This window comes from Podarcis melisellensis (genome assembly GCF_964234715.1).
Source record: "Podarcis melisellensis genome assembly, chromosome: 5".
NCBI classification, from domain to species: domain Eukaryota; kingdom Metazoa; phylum Chordata; class Lepidosauria; order Squamata; family Lacertidae; genus Podarcis; species Podarcis melisellensis.
The window spans coordinates 4101089-4121085 of NC_138537.1; the positions used below are offsets into that span (position 1 = coordinate 4101089).

The following is a 19997-nucleotide window of genomic DNA, read 5'->3' on the forward strand; positions in this document are numbered from 1 at the left end:
TGCAAGGGCTTCTGTGCAGCTCTTATCATTTCAACAAAGTTTGCAAAAGAGAAATTCATGGTGGTTTCTGCTCCTACAAAATTGCCCTACTGTAGCTTAAGTGGCCCAGCCACATTTGCAATCCTCTTAAAACTACCATGGCTTCTTCTACATAAAACTACCCCAAATTGTCTGCTATTCTTTGCATTTCACCAGGAGCCGTGTTTTAAGTGACATATTCCTCGCTTTTTGGCTTGCAAAATGCTGGTATGTGTTGTAGAAAATTGCTGTACATATTTGATAAACAGTTCTGATTTGTGTGTTGCTTTTCTAGGATTCCTGGGAGTCTGATCTAAAAATGAGGTTGGAAGAATTCCTGTCTGCCTCTCTAAAAGCCAGCAATACCCCAAGACTTCTGACTCTCTATGTATCCTTTGCAAAATGCTCTAAAGATAATTCACTGCAATTTAATCCCTTTCAGGGGAGCAGTGAAATTAGTGGAGCTGTCAGCCAGTGAATGATCCTCTGCAGCCTGTGTATATTTACTTGGGGAAAAGTTCTGCTGGGATCAGCATTATACTACTTTCAAGTAGGCTGCAATCTGGTGTATTTTTATATGATTAATTAGATATATTTGTATTGATTAATCATTGCATAAGCTGTTCAGAATCTGGGCCTCATCCATACCTTGAATGCTTGTATGAAACACCTGAGGGCAACTTACACAAGGGGTGGGGAAACTTTTTGGCCCAGTGGGTCAGATATTTTATCTCCTCCTGTGGACCAGTGTTGGCAGGTGTGCAGGACCACTTACTGGTCAATCATCTGATGCCATAATGATGTAAGACAGCTGAGATTTGTAAAAGCTTTGCACAGCGCTTCCCAAACACCTAAGCACTAGCTGGTTGTCAGGTTCTTGGGAAGCACTGAGCACAGCATTTGCAAAGCGCCCTGCACATAGCACCTGACATACCTGACAATCAGCTGGCTGCCAAGTGCTTGGGAGGCAAGGTGCTTTGCAGGTACTCGCAGTCAGCAGTGCCTGCAAAACCCCTTTTGGCCAAGCTGAAATATGATGTCTGGTGTAGGGCAGGTGTGCGTGGCTTGACTGAAATGGCCACGCAGTCCAAATCTGGCTCACAGACTGGAGGTTCTCCATCCCTGGTTTAGAGTCAAGCATAGTTCATTTGGAAGGGATTCCATACCCATGGGGCCACCACTGAGAAGGCCTCCTTTTTGTAAAGAAAACGTTGACCATTCTCTGTCCACCGAAAACCTCTCTGCTATAAATCGTGCCTACTTATCCCTGATCTGCACAAGAGGACTGGCAGGTGGCCTTTCAAAGATACGGTGCTGAGGTGGCTTACGTAGTTCCATCCTCAACGACTGCTTAAACTGGCAGAGCTGAATTAAAAGCCTCTGGGACTGCACTGGTGTATGTCTTCCCTCTCTTTCACCCTCCAAAGAGAAACATGCAGTTAAGGTATATACTTCTAAATGTTTGGCACGTACTTATATGCTTGTTTATAGTGGGTTGCCATGATTTAGAATCGAGTGGCTTTTGCCTGAGACAAGTGTCCCTGCATGAACCTTCTGTTGGCTGCTCAGATCCCAGCCATTGTCTGGTGGAATTTTATGAGACAGTTCCCAAGCCTTCAGGCTTGTTTACATACCTAGGAAGAACCAAGGATCCCAATGCATTCCTCATTTTATTATGCAAAATTTGCTGCGTCCTTAGGGAGAGGTTGTCACTCAGCAGTGAACCGTATGGAAGGTCCCAATTTGTTTTTTGTTTTAATTTTTTTATTAGGTACTTCAAGAAAACATATTAAAACATATCATCCTTAATTTCCCCCCTCATTTCCCCCCTCCCCCTCCCTCCCATAAACAACCCCCCCCCCCGACTTCCCTCAATTCCAATCTCTGGTTTCTCTATAAATACTATTCTCTGCACATTACAGAATTGTATAAGTCCTTAATTTATCTAACTAATTATTATCAATAAAAAAAATTGTGAGTGTTTATTCAAAGCCTGCCAAGGAGTCCAATTCACTTTGTTGCATCTTTAGGTGCTTTGTAAAAGGTTCCCATTCCTCTTTAAAGTCACAGTTATCCTTGTCCTGTAGTTTATGTGTCAATTTTGCCAGTTCTGCATAGTCCATCAGTTTCTCCTGCCATAATTCTTTAGTCGGGATTTTCTCAGTCTTCCATCCTTGTGCTATTAAGACTCTGGCCGCTATTGTCGCATACCTGAAGATGTTTTTCAGCTTCTTTGGCAGGTCTTTCCCTACAATTCCTGACAAAAATGCTTCAGGCTTTTAAACAAATGTTAGATGGAACATTTTCTTCAATTCATTGTATATAATTTCCCAAAAATTCTTAATTTCATTACAATCCCACCACATATGGTAAAATGTCCCCTCCTTTTTTTTACACTTCCAACATAAATTTGAACTGGTTTTCATTTTTCCTAACTGCAGTGGTGTCATATACCATCCATATATCATTTTCATATAATTTTCTTTCAACAAAGAACAATCTGTAAATTTTAAATCAATTTTCCATAACCTTTCCCAATCTTCCATCATAATATCTTGTGCCCATTGGATCATGACTGATTTTACCTTGTCATCTTTTGTCTCCCATTCTAGCAGTATGCAGTATGCGGCCTTCAATAGTTTCACTTTCCCTTCGATCACTTCTGTTTGAAACCTAGATCTTGTATAGCTGAACCCGGAAGGTCCCAATTTGAATCCCCATCGGAAGAAGTTCTCTAGTGGCAGGGCTGACTGAGATCAGGGAGAACAGCCGCCAGTCAGAGCAGAGTCTGCCAGGCTAGGTGAACCAGTCAGTGGCCTGGCACAGTGTAAGGCTCCTTGCATTTGTCTCAGTTGTTATTTCTCACACTTAAAAGCAAATTTCTAGCATGTGTTCCATCTGTGTCATACCTCAGTTGCAAGAGCTTGTACCCTTCATGCTTTGTTCTCTGATTTGTCTTAATTATCACTTCATTCATGGGGGCCAATACTGTCAGGTGGGGATATCGTAGCTTACGCTTTGCATGCTGTAGTGGATTCCACTTTCAGTCCCAGGCATCTGTCATTACAAGGACCCAGGGGCAGGTGGTGAGAAGGCCTTCCCCTTCCTGGAACTCTGGTGACTTGCCTTCACCAACGTGGTGCCCTCCAGATGTTTTGGACTACAGCTCTTGTCAACCCTGGCCAGCATGACCATTGCTGACCAGACTAAAACATCTGGAGAGCAGCAGGTTGGCAAAGTTTGACTTCATGCAAAGGTCCATTAAACTTGCTTGGGTCGACAACATCCACCTCTTATTCCCTGCAAGTTTTTCCAGAAGCAGACAACAGGCGCTTACAAAAGAATAAGAATGACAAGAGAGTCTGGGGAGACAGATAATTTGAAACTGAGTTGAGCTATAGTGCAACACCTTTCACTTAACACCAGATGTTGAAAATGTGTGAAGGAGCTGGCCTGGACCAGCGTTCTTGCAGGGCTTTGAACTAACCGTAGTTTTGCTGAGTCTTGGTTCTCCATCTGTAGGATTTACAGGAGTTTTTTGTCCTTAAAAAGTGCTACGAGATCAACGAGGCACCAGTCCATTTTCTCTCACTGTTCACTGAGCGCTTCTTTTCCTTAGCTCTCATTCTCTCCCACGGCAGAAGGAGAACGTACAGTGCAGCCAAGGTAAATAAGCAGGCTTTCTGGAGATGACATGTATATTCTCTTTTGGAATCAGAATGCCTGTCATATGGCATTAAAATGGTGATTATATTTAGGCTCTGAGCATTTTTACACATGAGGCTAAAATGTTTGGGCGGTATCCAGTTAAAGTGTTCCATCAGCACAAGAATGTACACTTGTTGAATGGACCCCCTCCCCCATTTGCACACCCTGCACCTTGCCCAGATCTGCTCCAGATGGCAAAACCCTGCCTGCCTGCCTGCCCGCCTGCCTGCCTGCAGGACCCCACCACCCAGCAAATAATGCACTCCCTCCTATTGAGCTTCCAAAAAGAGCACTTACAAAAACATTGCAACTGGGAATTGGTGGGTGAGTTTGCTTTTTCCTCCTCCCTCCCAATCCATTTTTCTTTTGCATTGCACCTTTTACATTAATAAGCCTCAGAACAAAATTTGGCTGATGAGCAAAATAAAAATACTATATATAAGCAGTCAAACACAACACTGGACTAAATGGTGGACTCCTAATCTAATGCAGCAGGGAAATCCTTCCATTAATATTTATTAATGTCTGGAGCTGCCCCAACTAAGCCTTCAAACATGTTCAGAAGTGCATTTCATTATTGATGTGTATATGTAATTTTTAATTCTTTGATAACTACTATATAGTGTGACTCTTTCCACGGATAATGGCCCTTCTCATCCAATCTACTGTTAAAATCACATTTTAGTTTTTGTCAATAGTTATAAAAGCCCGAGACACAAAAGAAATCTGGTTTAGAAAGCAGTAGGTTCTTCTGAGCTTTGCCAAGACTAGGGGAGCCTGGAAAAATCAAGTTTCTCAGTTGTGTAGGACAAAATACCTGGTAGGCAATTGATGGCTGCGGTTGCATGGTTCATTTTGTTGTCGGAACAAAATCAAAACGAAATGCTTTTCAACTGGGGGGAAAATTTGACTGAAATGTCCTTGGAAATCCTCTTAATTTTTCTGGTCTGCTGAAGCTGATGAAACTAAAACAGCAGAGCTGGGAGTAGAAAGCTGTTTTTGACCTTACTTTAGAGTTTCTTCAATAGATTTGGAGCTTTAGGAGCTCTCCAGTGCTGTCTCTTATCATTGTCAACAGAAGCAATATTGAAAACCAGCCTAGTACTGTAATGATTTCATTTTTGCTTGCTTCCTTTTGCAGCATCTTGAACAGCTGAGAAAGTTTCAGGTTCAGTATTGGTGGGGAAGGTGGAGGTTGAGATTCAGACTAGTCACAGTGGTTTTGTAAGTGGTCAGTGAGCTACCTCTAATGAAGGGGCTCTGTACATTTTCTGGGGGGAAATGCAAGTGTGATGTGGTGGTCTGACATTGGGGAGAAATGTTTAAGGCACTTCTTGTATATTCTTGAAATTAAAAGCTCAATTGGTGCCATATATAAGTCATGCTTTTGAATTCTGGTGCTGGAGGAGACTCTTGAGAGTCCCATGGACTGCAAGAAGATCAAACCTCTCCATTCTGAAGGAAATCAGCCCTGAGTGCTCACTGGAAGGACAGATTCTGAAGCTGAGGCTCCAAGACTTTGGCCACCTCATGAGAAGAGAAGACTCCCTGGAAAAGACCCTGATGCTGGGAAAGATGGAGGGCGCAAGGAGAAGGGGATGACAGAGGACGAGATGGTTGGACAGTGTTCTCGAAGCTACCAGCATGAGTTTGACCAAACTGCGGGAGGCAGTGGAAGACAGAAGTGCCTGGCGTGCTCTGGTCCAGGGGGTCACGAAGAGGCGGACACGACTAAACGACTAAACAACAACAAATAAGTGAAATGCAGCTCAAGACCTTCCTCAGGGACCACCTCTCCCCATATAAACCAATGCAGACCCTGCAGTCATCCTCTGAGACCCCTGTTTGTGTGCGACCTCCGCAAGAGGTCTGGAGGGTGGCGACATGAGAATGGGCCTTTTCAGTATTGGCTCCCTGTTTGTGGAAACCTCTCCCCAGGGAGGCTTGTCAGGTGCCATCATTAAATCTCTTGAGGCACCAGTCAAAACTTTTCTTTGCAACCAGGCCCTTCGATGCTTAACTATCTGGGGCCTTTTAGAAGTGGGTGGGCTGTTTTTAATGTGTTTCCGTTCCCCTACTTGGTTTTCATGTGTCTCTGTTTTTTGGGTTGGTTGTAAGTCGCTTTGAGTTTCTTTGGGCAAGATAAAATAACTTAACAAATTTAGTAAAAGTAGAAGAAAAGAAGAAGCATCCCAGAGGGTAGGGATGTGAGTGGATTTGCGATGGTGCAGCTGCCAGACATCTGTGCTGTGCTGTACAATGCTGACTTCTGCTCTCAAATAGCAGAACCCGTCGAGAGGATTGTCCACTTGGTAAGGAACAGTGAGTGCTTCCATCAATCAAGTTGCATATGTCTGTATGGACCCTAAAGCAGGTTGCAATTCCTCTCTCCCCATTGCGCCCCCCCCCAATAAAGGTTAGAACTGCTGGGCGTTTGTTGTAAGAGGCAAACACACGTCCCTTTTTGGTACTGGGATGGTGATTCCTGATAATATAGTAAAGGTAAATGTACCCTTGCCCGTACGGGCCAGTCTTGACAGACTCTGGGGTTGTGCGCCCATCTCACTTAAGAGGCCAGGGGCCAGCGCTGTCCGGAGACACTTCCGGGTCACGTGGCCAGCGTGACAAAGCTGCGTCTGGTGAGCCAGCGCAGCACACAGAAACGCCATTTACCTTCCCGCCAGTAAGCGGTCCCTATTTATCTACTTGCACCTGGGGGTGCTTTTGAACTGCTAGGTTGGCAGGCGCTGGGACCGAGCAACGGGAGCGCACCCCGCCGCGGGGATTCGAACCACCGACCTTTCGATCGGCGAGCCCTAGGCGCTGAGGCTTTAACCCACAGCGCCACCCGCGTCCCTGATAATATATATGGCTTCAAATGCACCTTCTAAAAGCTGTTCTATGTCCTAGTAGAGGAGTTTTCAAGTATTTCCTCATGAAGTGATTCTATCTGGGAAATGAAAACACCGGTTCTGTTTTAATGCTTTGTTGTAAAGTTGATTTCTGTGATTTTCCTTTTCATTTGAATGTTCCCCAGTAAATACTCAGCTCTGTTTACAAGTGCCACCTTAACTATCCTGAGCAATAGTTGCTGAGACAGAATGTTCTAGCAAGACCGTTAAATTGTCTAGTTTTAGAGGCAGATATTCTCTGTCCGCTCTCCCATGTTTTGTTTCAGTGTTAGGGTAGTGATGTAATCTAGAGGTGACAGAGGACATTCTCCCTCTCCTGGTCTATGTCTTATGACGGTGAGGATATTGTCTGACAATTATACTTGGTGCTGCAAAACTGAGTAAGTGCTCCCTCCTGCTCTTTTGTCACCACGTTGGATTGTTAGCCAAAGTAGGCGCCAACAGCATATTCTGTGTGTCCATGTAAATGTTATATAATATAGTTTGTTCACTATGCATTTGGAATCTTCTTCAGATACTGTGACCAAATTTTGCATGATGGTTGATGAGATCATGGAGCAAGTCTCTGGCTGTGCTTGGCTACAAATAGGCACCATTTTGGATCGAGATGATGATGAGAATAATAATAATAAATTTTATTTATACCCCGCCCTTTCCGGCCAGAGTCGGGCTCAGGGTAGCTAACATCAGTAAAATTACAGTAAAAACATTATAGGGGGACAAACCAATTTAAAATACAGGTTAAAATGCAATTTAAAATGCAGAGATGGCACACTGAACCATTCAAAACAGCACTTATTTTAATCACAGATTTCAAAACTGCACTTTTTTGTTACTTAGAATTCCTGAGCAACACCATGTGGAAGGCATTGTGCGTGTGTGTTTTGCATTAGCCGGAGTGCTGTGAAGGAAACAGGACTGTGTCATTCCTCAGTATATCAGTGCGGTTGGTAAGGGGGAAAGGCTCATAATTCCCCTTTCTTCCCTTTCACAGAAATGCTGCAGCAGCTACATCAGCAGCTGGTGGAGTCTGAACGCAAAACCATGACCTACCTCAAGCGGTTCAACAAAATCCAAGCTGACTACCACAACCTCATTGGGGTGACAGCCGAGCTGGTGGATTCCCTTGAGGCCACAGTCAGTGGCAAGATGGTAAGGGGGAACTTGAGAGCATCCACATTTGGCGGTTGGGATAAACCGCATTTGCATATTGCCAATTACTTCTTATTCAGATCGGTCTGATGAAGGAGGCTCTTGCCTGTGAAGTGCCATGCCTACATAAATTGGAATTAATGCAATTGAGGCCTTAACCGGCAGTGAATGACCAAGGAAGAGACCATGGAGGTTGCAGTGAATAGCTAGATGAGGATGTCATTCCAGTGAGTGGCAGCTGTGAAAAAGACAAATTCCATTTTAGGGATTTAGGAATGAGATTGAAAATCAAACTCCCAGTATTGTGATGACAAATCTGCGCTGTTACTGCACTTGGAATGCTGCGTATGGGTTTGCTCAAAAATGTTCAGAAAAAGGCAGCCAGAATGTTCACGGGGCAGGAAAAACTTCCCTACGAAGAAAGGTTTTGTAGTTTTAACGATACACTGTAAGATGCAGTGGTTCCTTTTTGCCTGTCCTGAATCTCCCTCCACTCAGTTTCAGTGGCTAATAATAATAACAACAACAATTTATTATTTATACCCCTCCCATCTGGCTGAGTTTCCCCAGCCACTCTGGGCGGCTCCCAATCGAGTGTTAAAAACAATACAGCATTAAATATTAAAAACTTCCCTAAACAGGATAACCGCAAGCTCTAGAGAAAGGGAGAAAATCTTCTCCCTATACACTTTCTCCACACCCTAACTACTGTATTTTTTGTCCTATAGGGCGCACCGGCCCATAGGATGCATCTCGTTTTTTGGGGGGAGGAATGAATTTTTTAAAATTATCCCCCCCCCAGCCGCAGCTGCCACCCCAAGCCTTGCGCACACCTGCCCGAAGCACGGGGCACCCTCCAGAGGGCTCCCCGTGCTTCGGGCGACAGGCTGCCGCCCTAAGCCTTACGCGCTTGGCAGGACCTCCCGCCGGGCGCGCAAGGCTTGCGGACACTCGCCGGGGCTGCAGGCTTCTGCCCGCAAGCCTTGTGAGCCCGCGGGAACTCCCGCCGGGCTTGCAAGGCTTGCGGATAGCTTCCTGAAGCCTGGAGAGCGAGAGGGGTCGGTGCGCACTGATGCCTCTCGCTCTCCAGGCTTCAGCGAAAGCCTGCATTCGCCCCATAGGACGCACACACATTTCCCCTTCATTTTTGGAGGGGGAAAAGTGCGTCCTATGGGGCGAAAAATACGGTAATTTTAGTTCCTCTCAATTTCTTTTTCTCTAGGCTAAAAAGCCTCGTCTCAAGGGGCTCCAAGAAAATTGAACACCCATTCTTTGCGAATCTGTTTACGGTTTTGTTCTAGTTCTACCAGGTGGTGGCGCTGTTTAGCTGAGCGTTGCATTCAAAGGCGTTTTGGAAACGAGCTGGGAGCTCACCCCACTTTGCATTTTATGATCTTGGCTTTCATACACTTATTTCATACAATGATGCAATCACAGTGGCAGAAAAGGCTAAATGAAGACCAGCCCTTCTCCCCTCTTCCCCCACATCCCAAGGTGAGGAAGCCACAGAATTTTATCTTTTGATGCAGGGTGGTATATATAAATCTAATAATAAATAGAATCTGCATCACACAGAATCCCACTGACAAGAGAACAGGAGCCAACAGGAATATGCTGCACCAGCGCAGTTGGCTCCCAATGACTCAAGCAAGCATATAAACCCCCATTTGCGAGGCGAAGAGCTGCCTCCTCACTTCCAAAATGCCAAGGGGTTACTAAGACAGTCAAGTGAGGGAGGAAAATATTATCTGGTCCCAGGTATTATCACTGTTCAATGAGCATAAAGAAAAAACTCATCCATTGATGTGAACCTTCCTAAACAAACAAACAAAAATGTACAGTATTAGAGTCCAGAGTGATTATGGGTTAGATCCAGACTTAGTTAGGTCACACTGCAAACCTTGCCCCATTGATTCCAGTACAACTTAGGATTTGAGTCTTATGTTAAAACTCATTCAAGCTTTACATGGTCTTTACAGTAATACCTCTGTGAACGTCCGCCTTGTCTAGCGTCCATTCTGGCGAACGTCCGCGGCAAACCTGGAAGTACCGGAACAGGTTACTTCTGGGTTTTCCACATGCGCAGAAGCTCAAACCGCTCCATGTGCAGATGCATCACTTTGTCCTGTGTCCTTTTTGGCTAGCGGCCGGGGCTCCGGAACGGATCCTGGTTGCAAAACAAGGTATGACTGTATAGCTATTGACTTTTTCCAGCCCACCCATGTGAGCAATCAGCCAAATGAAATTGGAGGCAGTTGTGACCAGAGAGCTTAATGCAGGGGCGAGAAACCTTGGCCCACACAGGCCTGATTTGGCCTGCCAGACTATTGTGTCTGAGCTACACCCCCCTGCCCCACGCATGACATAGATGGTGTCTGGTGTGGGGCAGTCAAGGTGGGCTTGCACAGCACAGAATGGCTGTTCTGCCGTACTTTTACTGACATGACTCAAGCATTCCTAGCCTCTCCTCCCCCGTTTTTTGGCCCTCACACCTATTAAGAGCAGGGTGGCATTCGGTCCGTTTTGGCACCTCCTTGTGCAAATAAGTAGCCGAGGTCAAAAGAAAATGTAATTTCCCACTGACTTGATGTGTTACCTTTTTTGGTAGATCACCCCAGAAGATCTGCAGAGCGTTTGTGTTCGTTTATTTAGCAACCAGATGAGGCAGAGCGTAGCGCATAGCATAGACTTCACAAGGCCTGGAACTGTGAGTATAACCTTTGGCGCTTGTCTTTGTTAAAAGGTAAAACCACGACTCTGTGGCCATACAATGATGTACCACCTAACCAGTACGCTTCCCCAGCAGTGCATAAGTCTGTGACGGTTTTGTCATGTGCTGATGGCCTTGAGGAGGGTCGTTTCTGCCAGTTCTCCAAAAGCAGAATGTGGTGCACTGGCAGCACTTTTACATGTGCGGAGCACTCTCTAAAGCAACAGTTCCCAAAGACTGTCAGTGGCCCACGAGTGTCACTGAAGTGGTCTGCAGTGGCAGCTCTGCAAAGTGATGTAGCTACATGGAGGTGGGGGGCTCAGGTGTGTGGAGAATGGTGGGCACAGTGGCCCCTCTGTTGATCTTCGAACCTTGGTGGGTAGGGCAGGCCAGTTGTGATGGGAGTTTGCTCTGCCTTCCCCCGAGGAACAAAGCCATGGCTGGTGTCATAGGAGAATGCCGCAATCACATAGACCAGTAATCACATAGTTCAAAGAGGGAGTTAACTCTTTATGAGCAAAAACATGACCTTCACAGACTTGGTTGAGTGCCAGGCCGAATGAGCAGAGCAGCGCATTCCTGGTCGTCTTCCTCCATGAAAATTGGTTGCTGAGACTAAAAGTCCCTGCCTCCTCACCAGAGCTTTTTCCAAGCAGTCAGAGATTGCACCTGCATGCAGTCAACTGCTGCTCCGCCCTTTTTATGCCTCTTCTGGTTCTGGGAGACCAGGCAGGAGGGGAGCTTGTCGCAGCAGCAGGCGGAGACACTGACGACTCTTCAGCAGCCTGACTCATCTCTGCCTCTTGGCCTCTCCTGCTTCAGCTTCCGCCTCTGATTCTAGACTTCTCTCTGCCACAGACTCCCCCTGCTCACTGTTACCTCTTCACCTTCCGACACCTCCTCGTTATTCCATCATCAGCCGATTCTCTTCCAACCTGCCTGAATAATTGCTCTTTCAAGGTCTCTGTAGGGGGACAACTCCTGCCTGGAAACCAACCTCTTCACCTTCCGACACCTCCTCTTCCCAGACTTCTCCCTCTGACTACTCATTGTTCTCCTACCACCACACCCCGGACTCTGAGCCTTTTCTTTGGTGGTTTCCCAGCTGGTTCCTCCACCATACTTCTGTATTCAACCAGTTTATGACATCTGGGGAAGTTCCTGAGTGGGGGGGAAATAGGAAAGGAGTGGAAAAGTCAGAGGGAAGGAGCCAAGCTAATGCATGAGCAAGAGAGTGACTCCGAGTGGGAATTCTCCATTAATAAACAAAAAGGATAGCACCCTGTTCCTAAAAATATTCATATTGATTTTTAATGGTATATTATTGTATTAAAAAAGAATTCCTAATTTTTTTGAAGAAAAATATTTAATATTTAGCACAGCACTTTGCAGTGGCTAAACAACAGGCAGAAAAATCATTAAGTGGTCTGCCAAGACCCTTGGCAATTTTCAAGTTGTCCAGGCGCAAGAAGTTTGAGAGCCACTGTAAAGCTTTTAATTTGCTTGCTTATAAAACATGAATGGGAGGTAGGGCACTATTTGTTCTCATTTTTACAGACAGGAAACTGAAGTTGCGAGTGAGTGCTTTAGCAAGGCCATCTGTTGAGTGAGTTTGTGACTCTTTGAACCAGGTCTTCCAAATCCAGCCAGCCATATCTGGTGGAAATATGGACTGGGTTCTGTGTGCAGTTTGTGATTCTCAGCAAGTACAGAAAACCTGGAGACTGTAATAATGGGATCATATTTAAACTTCTTGAGAATCTTGGTTCTAATCCCTTGACCCTGCCTTCCTCCCCCAACTGCCACCCAATTTTCTTTCTGTCCTTTTCCTCAAAGCTCATGGAGCATGCTGCTTACTCCTGCTGTTCCATTTTTATCTCCTCCAACTCTGTTTTGACCCTTTACAATCTGGCTTCCGCCCCTTGCACTCCACAGAAACTGCTCTCACAGAAGCCACCAGTGACCTTCTCACTGCTAAACCTATGGGCCTTTTCTTAGTCCTCCTTGTCTGGGACCTTTCTGCTGCCTCTGATACAGTTGATCTCTCTCTCTCTCCTACTTTATGCCTCGTTATTCCATCATCAGCCGATTCTCTTCCAACCTGCCTGAATAATTGCTCTTTCAAGGTCTCTGTAGGGGGACAACTCCTGCCTGGAAACCAATCTCCCCACTGTGGGAGGACATGTGGATCCAGAATTGGCCTCCACAGTCACTTACGGACTCATTGTTAAACCTGTGTTTTTGGAAGACAATCTTACTCGGCTACAAGGGATTGCCAAAGAAGAAGAGGGGGACACTCTCTTCCTTTGCTTTCCCTGTCTCCATTGGGCTCTGTGGGTGGCCCTCTCCTATCCTCTGAATATCAGGGGAAGGAAACCTTTGGCCTTTCAGAGATTCACAGCTCCCATCGGCTCCAGCCAGGACTACCAATGATGAGGAATAAAAGGAGTTGGAGCCCACATAATCTGGAGAGCCACAAGTCTCTCTCTCTCTCTCTCTCTCTCTCCCTCTCTCCCTCTCCCTCTCCCTCTCCCTCTCTCTCTCTCTCTCTCCCCACACACACACTCTATATAGACTTTGTCCCTGGATAGCCTCATATTTTCCAGGGGTTTCCAGTACCACTCAAACACTGATTGCACCATCTGCATCTCACTTCTTCTGTCTTCTGTCCAATGCTTTCTCCAGCTGCCGCTCAGATGCTTCTGCTGGGATGCTTCCTCATCCTTTTGGGTGCCACATGTCAGCGGGAGCTGGGGCCAGAGAGCAAAGCAGTCTGAAGTGAGCTGCTTCAAGGCAGCATCCTAAGAGGATGAGGAGATCAGCTACTGTCCAAAGTGGCGAGACAAGCAACAGGTTGGTTGGGGGGTTGCACCTTCTGCAGCCTCACAGCTGCTGCTGCTGCTGCCACTGCCACCACCATAATAATAATAATAATAATAATAATAATAATAATAATAATAATAATAATAATATGCTGCCCTCCTGACTGGGTTGTCCCAAACACTCTGGGCAGCTTCTAGCATAATAAAATAATAATAATAATAAATAATAATAAATTTTATTTATACCCCTCCCTCCCCAGCCAAGACTGGGCTCAGGGCGGCTAACACCAGATATAAAACAATTGATTAAGATACAACTTAAAAACAAGATTAAAATACAACATTAAAATGCAGCCTCATTTCAATAGAAGCTTGAATCAGAAACTTTTTGGGGATGAAAACGTCAAATATTCACCAAGGCCAACTATTCAGACTGGTCCTACGTGGGCCAGAAAAAGCCAGGGGAGTCCCCAAACAGGAGTTCCATCACAGAAGGAAAAAGGAAAGGGGGGGAGGGAATCAAATTGGCTCCAAGCCAAAGGCCAGGTGGAACAACTCTGTCTTACAGGCCCTGCAGAAAGAAATCAGATCCTGCAGGGCCCTGGTCTCATGAGGCAGAGCATTCCAACAGGCCGGAGCCAGTGTTGAAAAGGCCCTGGGCTCTGGTTGAGGCTAATCTGACTTCCTTAGGGCCCGGGACCTCTAGGGTGTTGCTGTTTATGGACCTTAAGGTCCTCCATGGGGCATACCGGGAGAGGCGGTCCCATAGGTACAGCAAAAACACCAAACATTAGAAACTTCCTTATATAGGGCTCCTTTCAGATGTCTTCAGTAAGTTGTATAGTTCTTTATCTCTTCGGCATCTGACAGGAGGGCGTTCCACAGGGCGGGTCCCCTGCCACATAAATATAGGTTTTATTGTCAATAATAATATTATTTTACACCCCCTCGGCTTGGTGCCATGGGGCGGGGGAAACTGCATGTACAGCCCTAAATCCGGCACTGGGGAGGGGGAGTCCTGATCTTGAGGGGCAAAGAGAGAAGCCACATTCAGCCCTGCATCTTAGTCGTCCCCCCCCCACTGCTGCTGCTATAGAGGGTGCGGCACCCAATGAAAGCAAAGACAGCCAGTGATGTAAAGACGCTTGCACTGGATGAGTCTTTGACATTCCTAAGTTCCAGAGACAGTGAAGTGAATGAGATTGTTGGGCCCTGGGAGCTTAAAAGGTGTGACACTCATACTGTCATATGTTGCTTTTGCATTTAAAGGTGCCGGCAGGTGAAACTCGTGTTGATCTCATATTATTGTATAAACCTCTTAATCTTTTGTTCAAAGGAGCAGGACGCATTCTTGCGTTGTTTATTTTTTTTGTACCTTCTGTTTACTGCAAATGGTTAGAATTCCAATTGTGTGGTAGCCATCCACTTGGCAAACAGTAAGTTTGTCTTTGCTTTGCAATTTAATAAGGAAACTCCCTTATTTTTACTTTTCACAGAGACATTTTTATAAGACATTTTAATAAGCAGATGGAAATCACCACCTAGTATTTTAGAAACTTCCAGTCTCTCCCCCTCCCTACCCCAAACGCAAAGTTCTGAGTTTTTATGTATTGATGCCGGAGAGTGTAAATTTTCAGGTTACACAGAACTCTTCATTAGACAAAACACAGCAGCTTGCCTTGCTCACAGTACATATTGCATCTTTTCAGAAAGCAATATAGCCTTCTCTACATATCAGAATGAGATGAAAAAGCGATAATAGAATGAATGGGGAAACTTGAGGCTTCAGATGTGAGGTTCCATTTTTAAAAACTGCCTCCAGGTAGAAAACTTAACACAGCAGGGAGTGAGTTGAGCTAGAAATTTCTCCCTGTTCTGCTAGTTTTTTATGTGCATGGAGGTTTTTCACAAGGGGGAAGACTAGGGACTGGCAAATCTACTCAGTGATCTCAGGATTCTACTCCTTCATTCTGCTGGAGCTTGTCACATATGTCCTGGCTAGCAAAAAGCAGCCCTCCAGGTTCTCATAAGAACATAAGAAGAGCCTGCTGGATCCAGCATCCTGGAGCCTGCTAGTCCAGCATCCTGTTCTCACAGTGGCTGAACAGATGCATCTTGTGGGAAACTTGCAAGCAGGATTTAAGCACAAGAGCGGCACTCTGCCCTCCTCTGGTGTCCAGCAGCTGGCATTCAGACGCTTTACTGCCTTGGGCCGTGGAGGCAGAGCATAGCCATCCTGCCTAGTAGATCTCCCATTCTTGTCATCTCCTTGAGAAGTACTCTCCTGTCAAGATCCCAACGTATCATAATGCACAGCTGCATTTGCCTTGGTGGTTAAGGGCTGCTCAGAAACTGGAGGTGGTTGTCCAAGATGTTCAGTGGGCAGGGTGCTCTGCGCAGTTCCTTGTCCCTCCCTGTCATGATCACAGCCAGAATGAGCTGTGCAGGAAGATTCATTTTTTAGAAATAAGGGAGTTCATGTTCACTTTGCATGTTTTTTACTGGTTGTAGAATCCAGTGGTTTTGGTGAAGAATTTGCATTGCCTGGCGCAGAGCTCCAATATTTATTTTAGCACAGATTGTGCACAGACTTGCTGTGGTGCTGTCTCTGGAACTAAGCAGGCCTGGATGAGGCCGTTTCCAGGATCCTTCTTGGACTTCCCCACGATCTTCTCCTTGGACAAAGGATGAGAAGGAAGTGCCATAAAATCAGTGACAATTGCTTTAACAGAAATACCCTCTGCTTTTTTGCTTTCATGACTGACTAAGCCCACGGGGCGTCCCACATTTTGGGCGTTTAATCCTTTATTGTGGTGCACTTGCAAAGACCTTTTAATTCTAATCAAACCATGTCATCTTAAGACATGTTTGTTTGTTTTTTAAATAGCAATAATCAAACCTTTTATAAATGCATGCATAGGCCCGAGCCTACCTAAAACATAAACAGTATGATTATTATTTGTGGATTTCTTAGAGCAGGCTGATATTCTCCCTTGGCATTTATGAAACAACATGAAGTTATGAAGATATTATTTCAAGCAGGGGGGAACGAAACAGAGAGACAGTTGCATTGAGTTCAATGAGACTTGCATCTCAGTAAGTGGGTATAGAAGTGCAGCCTAACTTTGAACTAAGAGTGGCATTGAACTGCCTGCCTGCCAAAGGAAGCCTCCAGGAACCAGGAACGTTCCTTGTTAACTGGAGGTGCCACAAGATATTTGCTCACTGGCTGGCGAGAGGCAGATCCTTTCCCAGTTTTTCACTCGGCAGTTGGAGCGAGGTCAGGCTGTTTGCAAGCGTAAGGTCTGTTTCAATAGCTCCCTTGGTTGCAGCATCTTGCTTCAAATCAAGATAAGTAGTGGCAGAGTTGGCCCAAGACATTTTGCCGCTTGAGGCAGAACAGATGAAGGCAAGTGCAGGAGACAGCGAGCAGCACACTCCTCAGGGACCCGGACCTCTTTTCCCTCCCAGCTGTCCTCAGCCTGCCGCCCGAGGCTACTGCCTTACCAAGGCTAATGAATGGGCCGGCCTTGAATAGTTGGTAACTCACGGATATCTCTTTCTCTCTATCTTTCCCACTACCAATTTCAATTTGGCATTTAAGCATAGCTGTCAACTTTTCCCTTTTCTTGCGAGGAATCCTACTTGGAATAAGGGAATTTCCCTTTAAAAAAGGGAAACGTTGACAGCTATGAATTTAAGGCGTCTGTTACACCCTCTTTTCCAGACCTTCCCTGGTCTTTTGTGGATACACACAAGAATATTGGTGGAAATAGCACAGGTTTTAAGATGGTCGGAGCTCAGGTGCCTGTCCCTTTCCAAAATCTGTTTTCTCTTACTCCTTAACAAACTTTCATTTTATTGTTATTTTTGTGTGTTGTATTTTTCTTTAAACTGCTGATCATCTCTGTGTGATTTCTGTTAACTTTTCCTCTTCTTTTTCTTCGTCTCTTTTATTTTAATGTGTGCCTGTTTACCCCTAAAGGGATATTGCTGTATGAGCCCCTGTGATGATGAATATGTAAGTTCCTGCATTTTCTTTTATTATCTTTTCCACATTGCCTTATGCTTCCTTTTCCTGTCCTCTCTCCCCTTCGCGGGCTCTTTAGCCCACGCTCTTTGCTCTGCTTGTGCACCGGTGACATTTTTGAATGGCAAAAGGTATTGGAATGCTTGCATGAAAATCTGTCGGAATGCTTGCATGGGAAAGTGCAGTACAACTACAAGTCAAATTAAGTCTGTGCCTTATAATAGGCAGATTAAGGAGTAAACCCTACACAAATCCAGAGTGGAGTCCCTAAGGCGGTTGAATGGCGCCCTGTACACCTCCTTCCTGCAACTTCTGTAGCCAAGCTGGTGCCAAAGGCCAAGAGGAGGGTCTTGTCATCTCCATACACGCTGCTCAGACCTCCATACACGCTGCCCAGCCTTGTGCCCCAGGGAGGTCACTTTGGTGCTGCTAACACAGCAAAAGCAACCTGGGAGGCAGCAGTTACAAGATACCGATCACTGCGGCCACAGCAGGCGCTGTGATTCTCCAGCGGTTTGACTTCACCCCTGGAGGTGCACTCCATTGTCTCTTGAGACAGATCGATGCCAACAACTCGATTAAAGACCTCTTAGGGAACAATCGGAAGAATGGAAAGTGTAAGTTATGCTGAGTTAAGCAAAACTGGTGCAAAGTGTGCCAGATCCACACTCTGTTCAGCAGTGGGGCTACCTCTGGCTGAATTGGACTAAGTCTGATTGAGGGAAAACAAGCCTTTAGAATAGAGTTACATCACCCTTCTGCTGACTACAGTCCATTTCAGCACTGCATGGTGTTAACTTGAGTTCAGAGATACAGTGGTACCTCGGGTTAAGAACTTAATTAGTTCTGGAGGTCCGTTCTTAACCTGAAGCTCCACTTTAGCTAATGGGACCTTCCGCTGCCACCGCACTGCTGCTGCACGATTTCTGTTCTCATCCTGAAGCAAAGTTCTTAACCCGAGGTACTATTTCTGGCTTAGCGGAGTCTGTAACCTGAAGCGTATGTAACCTGAGGTACCACTGTTCATATTTGTGGCAGATGTAAATGGAGGGATTGAATGGAAAGGCAATGCAGATAAGTACAGGCAGTGGTTACATTATTAACACTTGTAGATGGCACAGACATCTGCAACCCCCAAAGTATTTCCATATTTACCTGCAACTCTGGACAGTGCTTCATGCATCTGAGTCAGTGAACTGTGGCCCATGAAAGCTCATGCCATAATAAATGTGTTAGTCTTTCAGGTGCCGCAAGACTGTTTGTTTTTGCTGCCGCTGACTAACAAGGCTATGAGCTCAGGAGTCCATCTTTGCCTGTGCATGATGAGCCAGATGGCATTTTTTTGGAAGAAGCAGATTGTCTTAAAGCACATCTTGTTGAGAGCCAGGTTCTGGCCTGCACCTTCTGCAGCCCAGATGGCCATTTGCAGGCAGGCCTCCTAGCCAAGAGACCTTTATGACCATTCCAGATTGCCCACAGCCAGTGCATTCTTTGCAGGGAGAGAGGATATTGGCTTTCTAGGCTTCAGACATAAGCGGAGTTAGGGAATAGGAAAAAACAACAACTGCAGCCCTGTTTAGAATGATTCCAGTCTCCTTCTAAAATGGTCTCTTAAGGCTGTTTCTAGCTGAGACGCTTCATACATTAGGCACAAGCTTTTCCCTATGCTGTGAGGCCTAGAGGAGCTTGTGCAAAGCAAAGGGGGGAGGGAAATCATAGAATGTGGTATTCATGGTGCAGAATTCAGTTTCCTGAGGGTCTCCATTTGCATTGCTGCCCCAAGGAAACCCAAGACCAGCTGATCTCCTCCCTTGTGTATAGAGGAAGTGGATCCCCATGCAATATCCCTTCATCTTTCCCTTCCCAGGGAGGGCCAGTGTGGTGTAGTGGTTAAGAGCGGTGGACTCGTAATTTGGTGAACCGGGTTCGCTTCCCCGCTCCTCCACATGCAGCTGCTGGGTGACCTTGGGCCAGTCCCACTTCTCTGAAGTCTCTCAGCCCCACTCACCTCACAGAGTGTTGGTTGTGGGGGAGGAAGGGAAAGGAGAATGTGAGCCGCTTTGAGACTCCTTCGGGTAGTGATAAGGTGGGATGTCAAATCCAAACTCTTCTTCTTCTCCCCATTCACTGACAGGCTTGCATAGCGCCCAGCTGCACCCCAGTGTGCACAGACATAATCTCAGGCAGAGACCTGTTCCTCCTGCACGTGCATCCAGAAAAATGGGAAGAACCATTTCCTCTGTGTTCTCTATGCCGAGTGGCAGTGAGGCTTCAGGATTTCCGGTTAATCCAGGCACCCCCAAACTCAGCCCTCCAGCTGTTTTGGGACTACAGTTCCCATCATCCCTGACCACTTGTCCTGTTAGCTAGGGATGATGGGGGTTGTAGTCCCAAAACAGCTGGAGGGCCGAGTTTGGGGGTGCCTGGGTTAATCCTTTTAACTAGTGAAACCAGAGATTGAAGCTGGGACTGTGTTCGTGTGAAACATGCCTTTTGCCATTCCCAAGGATGGGAGCTACTCTGTGTACGTAGGGTACTCTTGCATTTGAGCACAAATAACATGATTCCATTATTCCCTCCAGTAGCGGTGCTGAGTGCTGATGGCTATCCAAAGTGGGCCGCATCCACGTGTTTATGGGGACCCA

At 46.0% G+C, this 19997-nt stretch overlaps 1 protein-coding gene across 5 annotated transcripts in view; it reads left to right on the top strand.

Moving 5' to 3' along the window:
- The window catches only part of ARMC9 (armadillo repeat containing 9), an 88783-nt gene that overhangs the window by 7888 nt on the left and 60898 nt on the right, over window positions 1-19997 (top strand). For 4 of the 5 annotated variants that reach the window (XM_081910917.1, XM_081910920.1, XM_081910919.1 and 1 more), the window contains exons 6-10: window positions 314-406; window positions 3660-3684; window positions 7633-7790; window positions 10399-10497; window positions 17308-17343. In XM_081910917.1, coding sequence (XP_081767043.1) covers window positions 314-406; window positions 3660-3684; window positions 7633-7790; window positions 10399-10497; window positions 17308-17343 — 411 coding nt within the window. The remainder of the gene's footprint in view (window positions 1-313; window positions 407-3659; window positions 3685-7632; window positions 7791-10398; window positions 10498-17307; window positions 17344-19997) is intronic. The other variant, XM_081910921.1, reaches the window with a different exon arrangement.